Source organism: Callorhinchus milii, unplaced genomic scaffold (genome assembly GCF_018977255.1).
Source record: "Callorhinchus milii isolate IMCB2004 unplaced genomic scaffold, IMCB_Cmil_1.0 Scaffold31, whole genome shotgun sequence".
Classification (NCBI taxonomy): Eukaryota; Metazoa; Chordata; class Chondrichthyes; order Chimaeriformes; family Callorhinchidae; genus Callorhinchus; species Callorhinchus milii.
Window position 1 is genome coordinate 429,288 of NW_024704772.1, and position 17,265 is coordinate 446,552.

A 17,265-nucleotide genomic window follows, 5' to 3' on the forward strand; every position below is an offset into this window, starting at 1 on the left:
CTGTAAGTGACTGTGTCTGTGCCAGTTTGTGTGTGTGTGTGTCTGTAAGTGGGTTAGTGTGTGTGTGGAGCACACAGGTACACACGGAGGTGTGTGTGTGTGTGTGCGTGTGTGTGTCTTTAGCGTGCGTGGAGCACGCAGGTACACGCAGAGATGTGTGTGTGTGTGACAGGCAGGAGGTGTGCAGGAGGCAGAGGGATAAATTAGATGTATTTATTACCAGCCAAACATGTCTGGCTCGCTGTGATGACAAGGCAGGGTTTAATGATGCAGTGATCTTTTTGTTGTGTTAACATGTCATAAACGCGAGACCCTGAGCGAGGTCTGGGAGGGGGATTGGGAGATTCGTATCTCAGGGCGGAGATGGGAGATGTTTGCCGTGGGGGGTGGGGTTGGGGCGGGGTGGGTGGGGGGGGGGTGGGGGGGAGAGAGATGTGCAGGAACACAAGTTATGTTCAGGACAGAAACGGGAGAGTTTTTTTTAACCAAGAGGGTAGCCCCTCCCTCGCCCTCTCCCCCTCCCTCCCCCTCTCCTTCAACCCTCCCTCACCCTCTCCCCCTCCCTCCTCCCCTCTCCTTCAACCCTCCCTCACCCTCTCCCCCTCCCTCCCCCTCTCCTTCAACCCTCCCTCACCCTCTCCCCTCCTTCACCTTTCCCCCTCCCTCCTGCCTTCCCAGCCTCATGCTGTGCTGTCCACCAGTAATGTGTGTCACACTGGGGCACGGACCCCCTCCCCTCCCCTCCCCTCCCCTCCCTCTCAAACTTCCCTCCCAATTGTTAATCGGAGTCGCGATGCAGATCGGCCACGATTTAGTGGAATGGCGGAACAGGCTCGAGGGGCTGAATGGCTGTGTGTGTACGTGTAAGATGGGGAGTGGGAGTGTCTGTGTGGGGTGGGGGGTCTGTGTTTTGAGGGTGGGAGTGTGGGGGGAGCGGCTGTCTGTGTAAGGTGTGTGTGTCCGCGGGGGGCTGTGTGTGGGTGGGGGTGGGGGGAATGTTGGGTGTTGTTTTTAACACTCTCTGACATGGGATCCGCACGGGAAAGATTACCTTAGATTTAATTTGTCTGTGATGAACATTGATAAATTTAGGATTAAATATCTTTCGGGACTAACAGCTCCTGTGGAAGCTATCAGCGACCTCGGCGGCCAGCGAGCAGCTCATCATTGCTTCACATCCTCCCCACCCTCACACCCCCTCTCCCCGCCCTCACACCCCCTCTCCCCTCACACCCCCTCTCCCCTCACACCCCTCTCCCCCTCACACCCCCTCCCCCTCACACCCCCTCTCCCCTCACACCCCCTCTCCCCTCACACCCCCTCTCCCCCCCTCACACCCCTCTCCCCTCACACCCCCTCTGCCCTCACACCCCCTCTCCCCTCACAACCCCTCTCCCCGCCCTCACAACCCCTCTCCCCTCACAACCCCTCTCCCCTCACACCCCCTCTCCCCTCACACCCCCTCTCCCCTCACACCCCCTCTCCCCTCACACCCCCTCTCACACTCCTCACCCCCTCACAATCCTCACCGCCCCACACCCACTCACACACTCCCTCACAGACACACACACACCCTCACACCGCTTCACACATACCCTTACGCTCACCCTCCTGCCCCCACCCCCCACCCACACAAGCCCCCATCTCTGCCGAGCTTTCAGCTATTCCCCCCAAACCCCCCCCCACACCCCTGTCTTAAGACTATTATTGTGATAATAATCCTTGCTTTGAATACAGCACCTTATCACGTTGGAAAGATGTCCCAGAGTGCTTCACAAAATATACTGTAAAGTGTAGTGACTGTGTGTGTGGAGGACTTTCCCCTTCTACGGCACCTCTGGCCCCCTCCCTTCCCTCCCCTTCCCCAGCTCGGCATCAGATCGCACCCACACGCTCCCACACGCTAGCCGTGTGAAGGACGCTGTGTAAAACGGGTTGGTGTATTGTTTAGGTGAACACGGCAATCAATTAGCCCCAACGACATCCATTAACAGCGGTGCCGTCCTTCAGGGAAAGGTAAGAACATTAAGAATTAACACTGGTGTGTCTGCCACCATCCTGGCTGCCGCTTGTCATGTCATGTCCCAAACTATACACCGTTTCCCCAGATATCCCGCACAGACACCAAGGGCCGAATGGCCTCCTTCTGCGCTGTATAATTCTATGATATTATTTCCTAACAGAAATCGATCTGAGAATCGAAAGAACCGACACTTTGTTCTTATGAGGACCCGGGACTCAAACTCAACAGCTCGCTCGCCTCCGGGTCAGAACGTCAGAAATGTGAGGGTTCAAGCCCCACGTGGGGGACTCTGAGCTCGCGGTCCAGGCTGACTTTCCAGCGCAATGCTGGGAACATAGGAACAGGAGGAGGACATTCTAACCTGTTCCGCCATTCTATTAGATCTGGGACGCTACCCCGGGTGAAGGCGCTATATAAACAAAAGTTGTTGTTGTAGACCACGGTTGATCTGTACCTCAACCCCAATTACCCGCCATTGCCCCAAATCCCTCGATCCCCCGACCTGACGAACATCTCTCCACCTCAGGCTGGAAAACGTGACTGGTTGAAACACTCGCTCTGTCTCTCTCTGTCTCTCTTACACTCTCTCTCTCTCTCTCTCCCTCTCGGTCGCCTGTTTTCAGTTCTCATGAAGGCAGCCAACTCCTACTTTGTCGCTGTGGGGAGATTCGGGGACATGGCTCTGCACACGTCCACCTCACAGATACTGGGTAAGACCGTCTTACCTTTGTAGGCGTGTGTGCGTGCATGCGTGTGTGTGTGTCTGCGTGCATGCGTGTGTGTATGTGTATGCGGGATGGGGAATGGGTCAAAACACACAGTCACTGTACTTGACAGTGAAATCCTGTGAAGCACTTTGAGACGTGCTTCTGACTTGATAAGGCCCTGTGTCTGTCTGTACGGGATTATCACCATGTCTGTGAGGTACTGGAGATGTGGGTGACATAATCAGAGACTTGCTTGGCTGGAGCGTTGGGTTTAAACTCACTGCTGAGGAAAGCTGCTGCCACCTTGGGTCTTGGGACCTTAATAGGGGAGCGAGACGTGGGGCAGTGGGTGTCCTGGGAAAGTGTGTCACTGAAGCTGCCGCTCGCAGCTCACTCAGCAAAGTCTTGTGGAGTCAAACAAACCTTCGCTCACTCTCTCTCTCCTTCACGTCAGCAGAACTGCAGCTGCCTGTGTCTGTGTGGGTCAGCCAGAGGGGCTGTGTGAGGGAGAGAGAGAGAGAGGGAGGGAGGGAGGGAGGGAGGACGAAGGCAGGGAAAAGGAGAACGAGGGGAGACCAGGAACGGGAGAGAGACGGAGTGGGTGTGTGGGTGTGTGGGTGTCTGCAAGTGTATGTTGGTGGGCGTGTGTCTAAATGCGTGTGACTGTAAGTGACTGTGTCTGTGCCAGTTTGTGTGTGTGTGTGTCTGTAAGTGGGTTAGTGTGTGTGTGGAGCACACAGGTACACACGGAGGTGTGTGTGTGTGTGTGTGCGTGTGTGTGTCTTTAGCGTGCGTGGAGCACGCAGGTACACGCAGAGATGTGTGTGTGTGTGACAGGCAGGAGGTGTGCAGGAGGCAGAGGGATAAATTAGATGTATTTATTACCAGCCAAACATGTCTGGCTCGCTGTGATGACAAGGCAGGGTTTAATGATGCAGTGATCTTTTTGTTGTGTTAACATGTCATAAACGCGAGACCCTGAGCGAGGTCTGGGAGGGGGATTGGGAGATTCGTATCTCAGGGCGGAGATGGGAGATGTTTGCCGTGGGGGGTGGGGTTGGGGGCGGGGTGGGTGGGGGGGGGGGTGGGGGGGAGAGAGATGTGCAGGAACACAAGTTATGTTCAGGACAGAAACGGGAGAGTTTTTTTTTAACCAAGAGGGTAGTAATAATAATAATCATCCTCGCATTTGATACAGCGCCTGATCACATCTTCGAGACGTCTCAAAGCGCTTCCCAGGATACACTGTAAAGTGTAGTGACTATATTTTTGTGGGCGAAACACAGCAGCCAATTGAGCCCAGCGACATCCCCACAAACAGTCGCGGATTGAGTGGCCAAATTATTATTATTTTTTACCCGCTGGGAGGGCTGGGGGGTGACGTGGGCTTAACAGAGAAGGATGGTACCCCCCACTCCTTGGCCCCCGCAGCCCCCTCGTGGGAGAGAGTGGGCGGGTGGGGGGGGGGGGGGGGGGGCGAGGTGGTAGGGGCACCAATGGTAAAACTTCTGGCTCAGATTTCCTGCATAAGTATTTATAGCCCAGAGACAACTATCAGATCCTCACAATCAGCACTTCTGCTCTGTGTGTTAACCCTCTGTCTCATATCGACCCGTCTGTTCCCTCTGCTCCACGTCCCCCGCCCGGCCCACCCCCACCCCCACCATCAGCGGTCAAGCCTTCAGCCTCTCTGCCCCCAACCTCTCGATCTCCATCCCACAGTCCCTCCGCCTCCCCACCTCCCTCCCCAATCCCTCGCCTCCGTCAAGGCACATCTCAAGACTCTCTGCTTCGACCGCGCCTTCGGTCACCCTCCTACCCCCACCCTCCCAGCCCTCCACCCCCTCCTGATCCCAACCCACAGCTCGGGGCCAAACCCCTGACTGTCCAGCGCCTTCGGATGCCCTCCCAACATGAGAGGCCCCGGGTAAAGGTCACTTGTTGTTGTTGTAGCCGCTGTGTGGCCTTTAAGGGGGTTTGTATGATGGGGGGCGGTGAGTGTGGGGGATTTGAGTTGTGGAGTGTGTGGCGGGTGGGGGGTCCCTTGCGGCGGGGGGGGGGGGAGGGAGGGGGTGAGGGTGTGGAGTCAGGGGGAAGAGTTGTGTCTGTCTCAGGTGTGCCACCTCACACACCCCCTCCCTCGCCCTCGCCCTCCCTTTCCCAAAGGAGGGGAATTGATTCCTGGGGGAGAGGAGGGGAAAAGGAGGATTTGTCTATGAAATACAGTCACTAGACTTCGCAGGGTTGTTTGTTTGGGGCAGCCCTGGGGGTGAGGGGTGGGGGTCGGGGGGTCTGACACACGGGAAAACCCATCAAATTTGCTTAAGAGTCTCCAGATCAGCTTGAGACACCGACATGGAGGTTCCCGGTTCACAGAACTTCCTCAAGCGAGGGAAGCGGGGAGAGACGGAACCAGAGGGAGGGAGGGAGGGAGGGAGGGAGGGAGAGAAAGGGAGGCGGGAGAGGGAAGGAGGGTGAGAGAGAGAGGGAGAGACGGAGAGGGACAGAGAGAGGGAGAGAGAGTCCCTGGCTCTCTGCCCTCCCTGTCTCTCTCTGTTGTTGGCCTGACCTGACGTGTCTTTGGCCGGTGATTGAATTACGGCTGCTCAGCAGGGCCGGGGGGGGGGGGGGGGGGGCGGGGGGCCGGGGGGGGACCACCGCTGATGGCCAAACCAGATGTGGTGTGAATATTAGCAACAGGTGCCTCAGGGCAACTGAACCCCTCCCACACACCCTCACACACACACCCTCACACACAACCTCACCCTCACACACACAGGCACACCCTCGTACACACCCTTACAGACACACAGACGCACACACACAGGTGCACACACACACACACACACAGACGCGCACACACACACAGGTGCACACACACACACACACACACACACACACAGGTGCACACATACCCACCACGCACAGACACACACACACGCGCCAACTCCCCAGCTCCAGCTTCATGTTTAACTGAGCAAATGGAGTCGCCCTTTAGCCCTCAAAGTTTTCCCTCCGCTCGCCACCCCACGGTCAGCCCCTTGCCCACAGGCACCCCCCCCCCCCCTCCCCCCCCACCCCCCCGCACACCCATGTTTAGTGTCGTCTGGGATCTGGTTGATGATCTTGATGACAGGCGGGTATTCTGTTGCCAACAGCCTATTTATAGAGGGAGTTTCTCTCTCTCTTTCTCTCTCTCTCTATCTCCTTCTCTTTCCTCCCTCTCTCTCCCTCTCACACTCTTTCTCTGTCTGCCTCTATTTTTCCTGCGCTCTCGTGCTTCTCTCTCTCTCTCTCCCCCATCACGCTCCCTCTCTCTTTTGCTCTCTCTCTCTCTCTTTTTTCCCCTTTACCCCTTTTGAAATAGACAATTTCACTCTGAACCCTTCTCAATGAGATCTGTCTCCCCCCCCCCACCCACCCCCTTCCTGGCTCAGTCACTGGAGCTCGGCCCCCCCCTCCCTCTCCAGGTGGGTGGGGGGGGTTGAGCTGCCAGTTCAGGCGGTGCTGGGGGTCAGGGTGATGGTGGTGGGGTGGGTGTGTGGGGGAGAAGAGAGTCTTTCCAGCTTCAGTAGATGGAGTGACTGGCTCCCCCCCCACCCCATCACCTATCCCCCCCACCCCCCCCCTTCTCACTGTGGGAGGGCTGCCCTCTGCCGACAGAAGGTGGATCTGTAACTAACAGACAATAATCCTTACATTTCATCCAAACGCCTTTCACATTGTGGTGGAGGACGTCTCAAAGCACTTCTCAGGATTTCAGTGTAAAGTGTAGTGACTGTGTGTTTTGTAGGCGAACGCAGTATCCAATTTAATGCACAGTGACGCCCCACACACTGCCGTAAGACGAGCGAGAGGGAGATTTTACTTAGGGCTTGAGAAGCGTAGTCTCTAGACTTGATAAGCGCTGGGAGGCTCAGTGTGTGTGTGTGTGTGTGTGTGCACTGTGTGTGTGTGTGCGCGCGCTCAGTGTGTGTGTGTGTGCGCTCAGTGTGCGTGTGTGCACTGTGTGTGTGTGCGCTCAGTGTGTGTGTGCGCTCAGTGTGTGTGTGTGTGTGTGTGTGTGCGCTCAGTGTGTGTGTGTGTGTGGAATCGCCCAAACCTATTACAGTATATTCTGTGAAGCGCTTTGAGACGTCGAGAGGATGTGAAAAGCGCGATATCAAATGCCAGAATTATTATTATTATTGTTATTATTATTATTAAAACCCGCTCTCGCTGTGTGACAGGTCAGAGCTATAGCCCGTCTCTGTCTCACACCCCAGTGAAGATGTTTTCGAGAAGGATCAAAGGTTCTACAGTTCCCCCCTCCACCCCCCACCCTCTCACTGCAGTTTTTCCCCACCCACTTCCTGAAATATGCTCTTCTCTAATCTCTCAGTGTATTCGCACAGTGAAGCTGCGAGAGAGGGTGAGAGAGGGTGAGAGGGGGTGAGAGGGCGTAACACTGTACGATGCAACGACAACTGCGAGTGGAGAGGTGAGCGGCCCATCCCCGACCGGCTGTCCCCGTTCTGGCATTTCTTTACCTTCTCCTGAAACCTTGTTTCCTCTCTCTCTCTCTCTCTCTGGCTTCACTCGTTCCCTTTCTTTCTCTCTTGTTTTCCCTTTCACTTTCTCTCTCTCGTTGCCTGTGTATGGACACCTATTTGATCAATTCCTCGCTCCCTCCCTCTCTCCATGTCTGTGTGTGTCACCGAATCGCCAAATGGACCGATTTCAAGATCCTCTCACTTGTTTTCAGTCCCTCCGCCTCACCCCATCTCCTTCCCCATCTTCGGGTCGTGCCTGAAGACCTTCCTCTTCGACGGACCGTTCCTACAGTCACCTCCCCCCGGCTCGGTGTTGTGCTCCGCCACTATTAAGCGCTCTGGGACACTGCCCTGTGTGAGAGGCGCTGTGTAAATGCAAGCTGTTGTGTTGGAGTTACCCTGCGTGTGTGTGTGTGTGTGTTTGTCTGTGTGTGTGTGTCTGTGTGTGTCTGTGTGTCTGCGTGTCTGTGTGTGTGTTTGTCTGTGTGTGTCTGTGTGTGTCTGTGTGTGTGTTTGTCTGTGTGTGTGTGCCTGTGTTTGTCTGTGTGTGTGTGTGTGTGTGTCTGTGTGTGTCTGTGCGCGTGTGTCTGTTCTGTCTGTGTGTGTTACAGTGACTATGATCAGCTGCCGGACAATGTGCCAATCTCGGCCCACATCGCAGATGCAGAGGAACATAAAGGTTTCTCCAGGCACTTTGTGAGTATAGTATAATATAATATAGTACACACACACACACACATATACAGTCACACTCACAGTCATACACATACTCACATACACCTAAACCCACACACAAATACTCACATGGTCACACACATACTCACACACAGTCACACACACATAGTTACGCACATACTCACACTCACACGCACATACTCAGACACATTCACACTTACACACACACACACGTAGAGTCACACACGAACACACACAGACAGACAGACAGACAGACAGACAGACAGACAGACAGACAGACACAGACGGTGACTCTGTGCCCCCCCGGTAGCTGTTTGTGATCCAGGTGAAGCTGAAGGGTGGAAGCCGACATTTGATTTTCCGTCGTTACCGGGAATTTCACAACCTGCAGCTCAGCCTCATGGACACCTTCCCCGACGGCCAGAGACAGCTCTTGCCAACCCTGCCAGGTACTGCCATCCCCGCCCTGTCTACTGCCATCCCCGGCTACTGACTGCCCTCCCATCCCTGACTGCCCTCCCCCTGGCACCGTGCTGGAGCAATAGCTTGGACTGCGAGCTCAAAGCCCCCTCTCCCCCCCCCCCCCCGAGGTGTGTACTCAAACCACAAACCCTCCGAGAGAGGAGGTGCTCACACTAGGCTGGGCAGTGAGGGGGGAGGTTTGTGGAGGGAGCCACACACACGCATGCGCACGCACACGCACACGCACACACATTCCAGCCCTGAGGTATTATGTAACGCTCGTGGCTGTCTGTTTCGCAACCAACTTCCTAAAATCCAACCATTTCCCAATGTTGGTTACTGTTTGCCCAACGCCCGGCCCTGCCCCCACTCTCCCGCCCGGCCCTGCCCCCACTCTCCCGCCCGGCCCTGCCCCCACTCTCCCGCCCGGCCCTGCCCCCACTCTCCCGCCCGGCCCTGCCCCACTCTCCCGCCCGGCCCTGCCCCCACTCTCCCGCCCGGCCCTGCCCCCACTCTCCCGCCCGGCCCTGCCCCCACTCTCCCGCCTGGCCCTGCACCCATCTTCCCGTCTCTCCTCCCCATCCGCAGGCCGGGCTGCCTGGCCTTAAAATGGCCGCTCAGTGGAGGAGGAACATGTCCTGGGCCGGGCCGGGCCGGGCTGGCATCTCCCGGCCATGGTTATGTCCAACTGGGATTTTTCGAAGAGTACAACGTTCAAAAGCATTCGATTATTTTTCTTCTTGTACCCATTGTTTAAAAAAAACCTCACGTACACACATCCCGGACTGTGTGTGGGACACACCGCTCCGCGTTTCGCCCGCAATAATACGCACACGCGAGCCGCGATTCGCATGTTTCGTTGTTGGGAGGTTCATTCATCGCGGAGTCGGGCTCGCCCCTGGGGAGGTCCGGCTGAGATCGCGTAGAGGAGGTGTTGCGTTGGTGAGGCCGTTGCGATGCTCCAGTCTTCCCGACCCTCCGCCCTCCGTTCACGGCAGCACCAAACACTTTGCCGTTTCAGGGAAAATAATTGTTGGAAACAAACAGGAAATTGCGGAGAAACGAATCCCAGAACTCAACCTGTACATGAAGGTGAGAATCCCGTGTCAACACATCGCACGATAGCTAAGCCCCCAGCCCCAAACACACCCCACTTACATCCCGAGGGGGGCTATGTGTTGCCTGGGCTGGGGATGTTGGAGGGGGTTGGTGGAGGGGGGAGCGGTGGGGGCTATGTGTTGTCTGGGCTGGGGATGTTGGAGGGGTTGGTGGGGGGGGGGCTATGTGTTGTCTGGGCTGGGGATGTTGGAGGGGGTTGGTGGGGGGGGCTATGTGTTGTCTGGGCTGGGGATGTTGGAGGGGGTTGGTGGAGGGGGTTGGTGGTGGGGGCTATGTGTTGTCTGGGCTGGGGATGTTGGAGGGGGTTGGTGGAGGGGTTGGTGGTGGGGGCTATGTGTTGTCTGGGCTGGGGATGTTGGAGGGGGTTGCTGGGGGGGGGGCTATGTGTTGTCTGGGCTGGGGATGATGGAGGGGGCTGGTGGGGGGGGCTATGTGTTGTCACTATCCTATACTCGTGTTTCTACGTGAAGTCTCGGTCACAGATAGGAACCACCTATTTGAGCTGTGACACTGTGTTGTATTGGTGTCACTTGTGGTATTGCAATCAGTGCTGTAGCTCAGTGTTAGAGCACTCGCTTTGCGAGTGAGAGACCTGAGTTCAATCCCCGGGGGTCAGTCAGGGCCAAACCTCGGGCAAGTTTCCTTACCCCACACAGAGCCTAATAATAATCCTCCAAAACCCAAAACAATAATAAATTGGTCATTTTCAATCCACGACTGTTTGTGGGACATTGCTGTGCGCAATTGGCTGCCGCGTTCGCCCACAAATATACAGTCAATTCACTTTACAGTGTGTTCTGTGAAGCGCTTTGGGACGTCCTCCCGACGTGAAAAGCGCTATATCAAATGCAAGGATTATTATTATTATATTGGAGGGGGTTGGTGGGGGGGCTATGTGTTGTCTGGGCTGGGGATGTTGGAGGGGGTTGGTGGGGGTGGACAGTGGGGCTATGTGTTTGGGCTGGGGATGTTGGAGGGGGTTGGTGGGGGGGGCTATGTGTTGTCTGGGCTGGGGATGTTGGAGGGGGTTGGTGGGGGTGGACAGTGGGGGCTATGTGTTTGGGCTGGGGATGTTGGAGGGGGTTGGTGGGGGGGGAGCGGTGGGGGCTGTGTGTTGTCTGGGCTGGGGATGTTGGAGGGGGCTGGTGGGGGGGGCTATGTGTTGTCTGGGCTGGGGATGTTGGAGGGGGCTGGTGGGGGGGGCTATGTGTTGTCTGGGCTGGGGATGTTGGAGGGGGCTGGTGGGGGGGGGCTATGTGTTGTCTGGGCTGGGGATGTTGGAGGGGGTTGGTGGTGGGGGGGCTATGTGTGGTCTGGGCTGGGGATGTTGGAGGGGGTGGTGGGGGGGGCTATGTGTTGTCTGGGCTGGGGATGTTGGAGGGGGCTGGTGGGGGCTATGTGTTGTCTGGGCTGGGGATGTTGGAGGGGGCTGGTGGGGGGGCTATGTGTGGTCTGGGCTGGGGATGTTGGAGGGGGTTGGTGGGGGGGCTATGTGTTGTCACTATCCTATACTCGTGTTTCTACGTGAAGTCTCGGTCACAGATAGGAACCACCTATTTGAGCTGTGACACTGTGTTGTATTGGTGTCACTTGTGGTATTGCAATCAGTGCTGTAGCTCAGTGTTAGAGCACTCGCTTTGCAAGTGAGAGACCTGAGCTCAATCCCCGGAGGGTCAGTCAGGGCCAAACCTCGGGCAAGTTTCCTTACTCCACACAGAGCCTAATAATATTCCCTCCAAAACCAAAACAATAATAAATTGGTCATTTTCAATCCACGACTGTTTGTGGGACATTGCTGTGCGCAATTGGCTGCCGCGTTCGCCCACAAATATACAGTCAATTCACTTTACAGTGTGTTCTGTGAAGCGCTTTGGGACGTCCTCCCGACGTGAAAAGCGCTATATCAAATGCAAGGATTATTATTATTATATTGGAGGGGGTTGGTGGGGGGGGTATGTGTTGTCTAGGCCGGGGATGTTGCAGGGGGTTGGTGGGGGTGGACGGTGGGGGCTATGTGTTGTCTGGGCTGGGGATGTTGGAGGGGGTTGGTGGGGGGGGGGCTATGTGTTGTCTGGGCTGGGGATGTTGGAGGGGGCTGGTGGGGGGGGTGCTATGTGTTGTCTGGGCTGGGGATGTTGGAGGGGGTTGGTGGGGGGGGGCTATGTGTTGTCTGGGCTGGGGATGTTGGAGGGGGTTGGTGGGGGGGGGCTATGTGTTGTCTGGGCTGGAGATGTTGGAGGGGGCTGGTGGGGGGGGGGGGGCTATGTGTTGTCTGGGCTGGGGATGTTGGAGGGGGTGGTGGGGGGGGCGGCTATGTGTTGTCTGGGCTGGGGATGTTGGAGGGGGCTGGTGGGGGGGGGGGCTATGTGTTGTCTGGGCTGGGGATGTTGGAGGGGTTGGTGGGGGGGGCTATGTGTTGTCTGGGCTGGAGATGTTGGAGGGGGTGGTGGGGGGGCTATGTGTTGTCTGGGCTGGGGATGTTGGAGGGGGGTTGGTGGGGGGGGCTATGTGTTGTCTGGGCTGGGGATGTTGGAGGGGCTGGTGGGGGGGGGAGCTATGTGTTGTCTGGGCTGGGGATGTTGGAGGGGTTGGTGGGGGGGGGCTATGTGTTGTCTGGGCTGGGGATGTTGGAGGGCGTTGGTGGGGGGGGCTATGTGTTGTCTGGGCTGGGGATGTTGGAGGGGGCTGGTGGGGGGGCTATGTGTTGTCTGGGGGGGATGTTGGAGGGGTTGGGGGGGGGCTATGTGTTGTCTGGGCTGGGGATGTTGGAGGGGGCTGGTGGGGGGGGGGGGGCTATGTGTTGTCTGGGCTGGGGATGTTGGAGGGGGTTGGTGTGGGGGGGCTATGTGTTGTCTGGGCTGGGGATGTTGGAGGGGGTTGGTGGGGGGGCTATGTGTTGTCTGGGCTGGGGATGTTGGAGGGGGCTGGTGGGGGGCTATGTGTTGTCTGGGCTGGGAGTTGGAGGGGTGGTGGGGGGGGGCTATGTGTTGTCTGGGCTGGGGATGTTGGAGGGGGTTGGTGGGGGGGGGGCTATGTGTTGTCTGGGCTGGGGATGTTGGAGGGGGTTGGTGGGGGGGGGCTATGTGTTGTCTGGGCTGGGGATGTTGGAGGGGTTGGTGGGGGGGGCTATGTGTTGTCTGGGCTGGGATGTTGGAGGGGGTGGTGGGGGGGGGCTATGTGTTGTCTGGGCTGGGGATGTTGGAGGGGGTTGGTGGGGGGCTATGTGTTGTCTGGGCTGGGGATGTTGGAGGGGGTGGTGGGGGGGGGCTATGTGTTGTCTGGGCTGGGGATGTTGGAGGGGGTTGGTGGGGGCTATGTGTGGTCTGGGCTGGGATGTTGGAGCTATGTGTGGTCTGGGCTGGGGATGTTGGAGGGGGGGGGGGGGGCTATGTGTTGTCACTATCCTATACTCGTGTTTCTACGTGAAGTCTCGGTCACAGATAGGAACCACCTATTTGAGCTGTGACACTGTGTTGTATTGGTATCACTTGTGGTATTGCAATCAGTGCTGTAGCTCAGTGTTAGAGCACTCGCTTTGCAAGTGAGAGACCTGAGTTCAATCCCCGGGGGGTCAGTCAGGGCCAAACCTCGGGCAAGTTTCCTTACTCCACACAGAGCCTAATAATAATCCTCCAAAACCAAAACAATAATAAATTGGTCATTTTCAATCCACGACTGTTTGTGGGACATTGCTGTGCGCAATTGGCTGCCGCGTTCGCCCACAAATACACAGTTAATTCACTTTACAGTGTGTTCTGTGAAGCGCTTTGGGACGTCCTCCCGACGTGAAAAGCGCTATATCAAATGCGAGGATTATTATTATTATGTTGGAGGGGGTTGGTGGGGGGGGCTATGTGTTGTCTAGGCTGGGGATGTTGGAGGGGGTTGGTGGGGCGGGCGGTGGGGGCTATGTGTTTGGGCTGGGGATGTGGAGGGGTTTGGTGGGGGGGCGGTGGGGGCTATGTGTTTGGGCTGGGGATGTTGGAGGGGTTTGGTGGGGCGGGCGGTGGGGGCTATGTGTTGTCTAGGCCGGGGATGTTGGAGGGTAAGGGTTAGGTGTTATTTGTCCACAGGATGCATTGACTGTCTGCTGTTCCTGGTTTACAGAGGCTCCTCTGTCTTCCCTCCTGGATTGTCCTCCATGAATATATCCGAATGTTTTTCTATCAAACCAAATACGACAGTGAGCAGGTTCCTCGCTCGCTGCGCAGACTGAGGCCAGCGACACGGAAAGTGTGAGTCCTCCTGGCGTCACCCACACCATTCCCCCGAACCATCGTCACTGATGGACCACTCACTAATTAATCGCCAACAACAAAAACAGGCGTTGCCGGGAACGCTCGGCAGATGAGGAGCAGCGTCTCGGGAGAGAGAGAAAGGAAAGTGGGACAAGGTTTCGGGTCCCGCGACCCTTCGTCAGAACTTTCCTCTCTCCATAGACGCTGCCCGACCTGGTGAGGGTTCCAAGGTTTCAGATTTCCAGCGTTTCGACCTAACGAACCGCCGGTCACCATCGAGCGACAACACGACACTTTACCACGAGCTTTCGCGCTGATCCGTTACTAAAACCGTGAACGATCACCGTATTAACGCAGACAGTAACGATAATACATCATCGTTATTATTAACAATAAATGATAACACACTTATAGTACCTGTAATCGCTCGGGTCGGACACGGAGCTCTTTGTTGTACGGTGACACTGTGAAGATCGCTCTCATTGCTGTGACTCTTCTCCTCAGAATCACAAAGCCAAAGCTGGTGGTGACCGACAGGAGCCAAGGCCCCCGAGCCGAGGTCAGTCAGGCTGCATATGCCGGGAGGGGGTTGGTGGGGGGGGTGGGGGGAGAGAGAGAGAGAGAGAGTCAGCCGCCAGTGCTCGGGGTGGGGTGGGGGGGATTGCATTGTAGCAGGAGTCGAGTGAGTGAGGGTGAGAGTGGGCGAGTGAGTGAGCGAGTGAGTGCCTCTCTCTAATCTCTTGAGAAGTTACCTTTTTGCCTGTTGCCGTTGCCGTTGCCATTGCCCGTTGCCGTTGCCCGTTGCCGTTGCCCGTTGCCGTTGCCTGGTGCCTGTTGCCCCTCACGCTGTATCTGTTTCCAGGCTCTGTATGACTTCTCCGGGGACAATGTGCTGGACCTGTGCTTTGTGACTGGAGACCTGATTTTCCTGCTGCGCAGAGTCAATGCCGATTGGCTGGAGGTGGGACAACGGGGGTGAGGGGGGGGGGGGGGTGTGGGGGGGGGGGTGGGGGGGGTGTGGTGGGGGTGTGTGTGTGTGTGTACAACAACAGCAACATCAACAACAATAACCACAACAACAAAATCAACGACAACAATAACCACAACCACAGCGACAAGAACTGATCACATTACTCAGCGCTGCTCACGTCAGGAGGACGTCCCAAAGCGCTGCACACTGTGAAGCGTAGTGACTGTGTATTTTGTAGGCGAAACACGACAGCACAATTCTTCAACACCAACACCAACCGTCTGTCTCACACTCTCTCTCTCTCTCCCCACCTCCCTCTCTCTGTCTCCCCCTTTCATTCCGCCCTCTCTCTCACACACCCTCTCTCACTCTCTCTCCCCCCCCCCGCCACCCCCAGGGAAGTGTGCGGGATGAGACGGGGATTTTCCCCAGATCGTTCGTGAAGATGGTGAAGGATCTGCCGTATGGCAGTGCTGACGGTGATCACACAGTCAATTACCTGCGCTGTGTGTACCACTCTCCCGAGGGCGTTACCATCAGGTACGTTACCGTGACGACCCATTCCGGTGAAGGAGTGGGAGGACGCAGGGGGAGACGTGAGGATTCACCCCCACTCCCTCCGCCTCGCTCCCTCCCTTCAAGTCCCGTCTCAAGACCCTCTTCTTCGACCAACCGCACCCTCAGTCCCCCCACTCCTAACCCCACCCTCCCTCCACCCCCTCCTGATCCCAACCCCCATCTCGGGTCCAAATCCTGGACTGTCCAGTGTCTTGGGACGTTCCTCCTGACGGGAAAGTCGCCGTGTAGATGTCCTGTGTTGTTGTTGTTGTTGACTCTCTCCCTCACGCACACACACAGGGACATCGCTGTGAATGAACGACTGTCCGTGAAACCAACCTACAAGGACCTCAGCTCCCTGGTCTGGTACGTGCTCGGGGCGGGGAACGTTTATCAGTTTACACCAAGTGTAGTGACTGTTCCTTTGCTGATGGGAAAGTACAGCCAATGGCGGGGAGGTGGGGGAGTGACTGGAGCTGGTGGGTGGGGGCTGGGAGGTGGTGGGGGGGGGGGAGTCCCGGGTTGGTTCACAGTAAATTTAATAAGCATTAATTAATTAATTCATAACAGCGCGAGGGCTCTCAGGGTGCTCATCAGCTCTGAGCTTGTCACCAGGGGTGTGGCTGGGGGGGGGGGGAAGAGTTTCGCCCACAAAACACACAGTCACTACGCTTTGCAGTGAATCCTTTGGGATGTCTGTGAGACGTGATAAGGCGCTGTATCGAATGCGAGACATTATTATTATTATTGTTATTGACGTTGATTGACGTTGTGGTGAACACTTGCCCTCGTGGTGAAGGTTTGACTGTCCCTTTGCCGTGTCCTGTCTCAGTGCGGAGTTCGGGCACCAGGATCTGGCGGTGAATTACCGCGACGCGGAGGGTGACCTGGTGAGGATGACGGACGACATGGACGTGGAGCTGATGGTGGAGGAGGCCCAGGGCCACTCGCTGGGCCAGGACTACTTCCCCTGGCAACTCCACGTGACCAGTCACACCGACCTGTCCCTCTACAACACCCAGCCGTGACCCACTCCCCCGCCACGTCATGCTATCGTCACGCGATAGTCACACGCCCCACCCCCCCACCCTCCCGTCCCCGGCCAAAATACACCCACACCCTCCCTGTTTCACCCACTTTACAGTGGATCCCGTGAAGCGCTTTGAGACGTCTCGACAATATGATGAGGCGCTGCTTCAAATGCAACACATTATTATTATTATTATATTATTATATTATTATCTGTATGTTCTCAACTCCGCCCAGAACAGCAACTATTTGTATTTAAAAACATATTAAATCGTCACCATTGGCTTTTTTTTGCGCGTTCACTCTGTGGGACGAGTTTGGCGAGAGTCCATGAAGGGTGGACACTGGGGCCCTGTAGTTTAGTGGTCAGAGTGCTCACCCTCTGGGGGCCATAATCCCTCCAAATAAATAAATAAATAAAAAGATAATAAATAAAAAATAATAATAAACAAATAATAAATAAATAATAATTAATAAATAAAATGTGGTCGCTCAACCCACGGCTGTTTGTGGGGACGTCGCTGTGCGCAATTGGCGGCCACGTTTCGCCCACAAAGCACACAGTCACTCCGCTCTACAGTGTATCCTGTGAAGCGCTTTGAGACGTCTCGAAGACGTGACCAGGCGCTGTATAAAGTGCAAGGATTATTATTAGACAGAGACGGGCAGACTCTGGGGTGGTGGGGTGGGGGGGGGAGGAGGAATGAGTCTCCGTTATCAGCCACCCTCGCGTCTCTGCGCCATCGCGAGAGTCTCGTGTTGGTCCGTGTAAATGCCGTGTGGCTGACGGGATCTTTCTTACAGCAAAGAGAAACCAGGGATCAACGTCTGTGCTGAGAGCGGGCGGGAAAGACTCCAAATAGCCTGAGCTAAACACAGCGCCATTGTCAACCGCAGAGAGAAACATACACCACATCCCGTCATAATCCCG

General features: G+C 56.3%; 1 protein-coding gene across 2 annotated transcripts; it reads left to right on the forward strand.

Annotated features, from left to right (window-relative positions):
* The first annotated feature begins 756 nt into the window (after positions 1-756).
* ncf4 (neutrophil cytosolic factor 4) lies at positions 757-16,387 on the forward strand. Of its 2 annotated transcripts, XM_042344981.1 has the most exons (13): positions 1,797-2,016; positions 2,184-2,283; positions 2,647-2,733; positions 7,112-7,210; positions 7,874-7,958; positions 8,269-8,407; positions 9,442-9,512; positions 13,647-13,774; positions 14,282-14,336; positions 14,640-14,738; positions 15,145-15,287; positions 15,606-15,671; positions 16,138-16,387. In XM_042344981.1, exons 4-13 carry the CDS (start codon positions 7,185-7,187, stop codon positions 16,331-16,333), a joined length of 1,008 nt encoding a protein of 335 aa, XP_042200915.1. In that variant the 5' UTR covers positions 1,797-2,016; positions 2,184-2,283; positions 2,647-2,733; positions 7,112-7,184; the 3' UTR covers positions 16,334-16,387. The 2 variants fall into 2 exon arrangements, with proteins under 2 accessions (XP_042200916.1, XP_042200915.1); XM_042344982.1 differs by lacking the exons at positions 1,797-2,016; positions 2,184-2,283 and adding an exon at positions 757-857.
* Positions 16,388-17,265: the final 878 nt, after the last annotated feature.

Coding starts and splice junctions, on each gene's coding strand:
- ncf4 (XM_042344982.1), top strand. CDS start 7,185: ATGCAACGACAACTGCGAGTGGAGAG. Junction 13,775..14,281: donor AGGCCAGCGACACGGAAAGT/GTGAGTCCTCCT, acceptor TCTTCTCCTCAG/AATCACAAAGCCAAAGCTGG. Junction 14,739..15,144: donor TCAATGCCGATTGGCTGGAG/GTGGGACAACGG, acceptor CGCCACCCCCAG/GGAAGTGTGCGGGATGAGAC.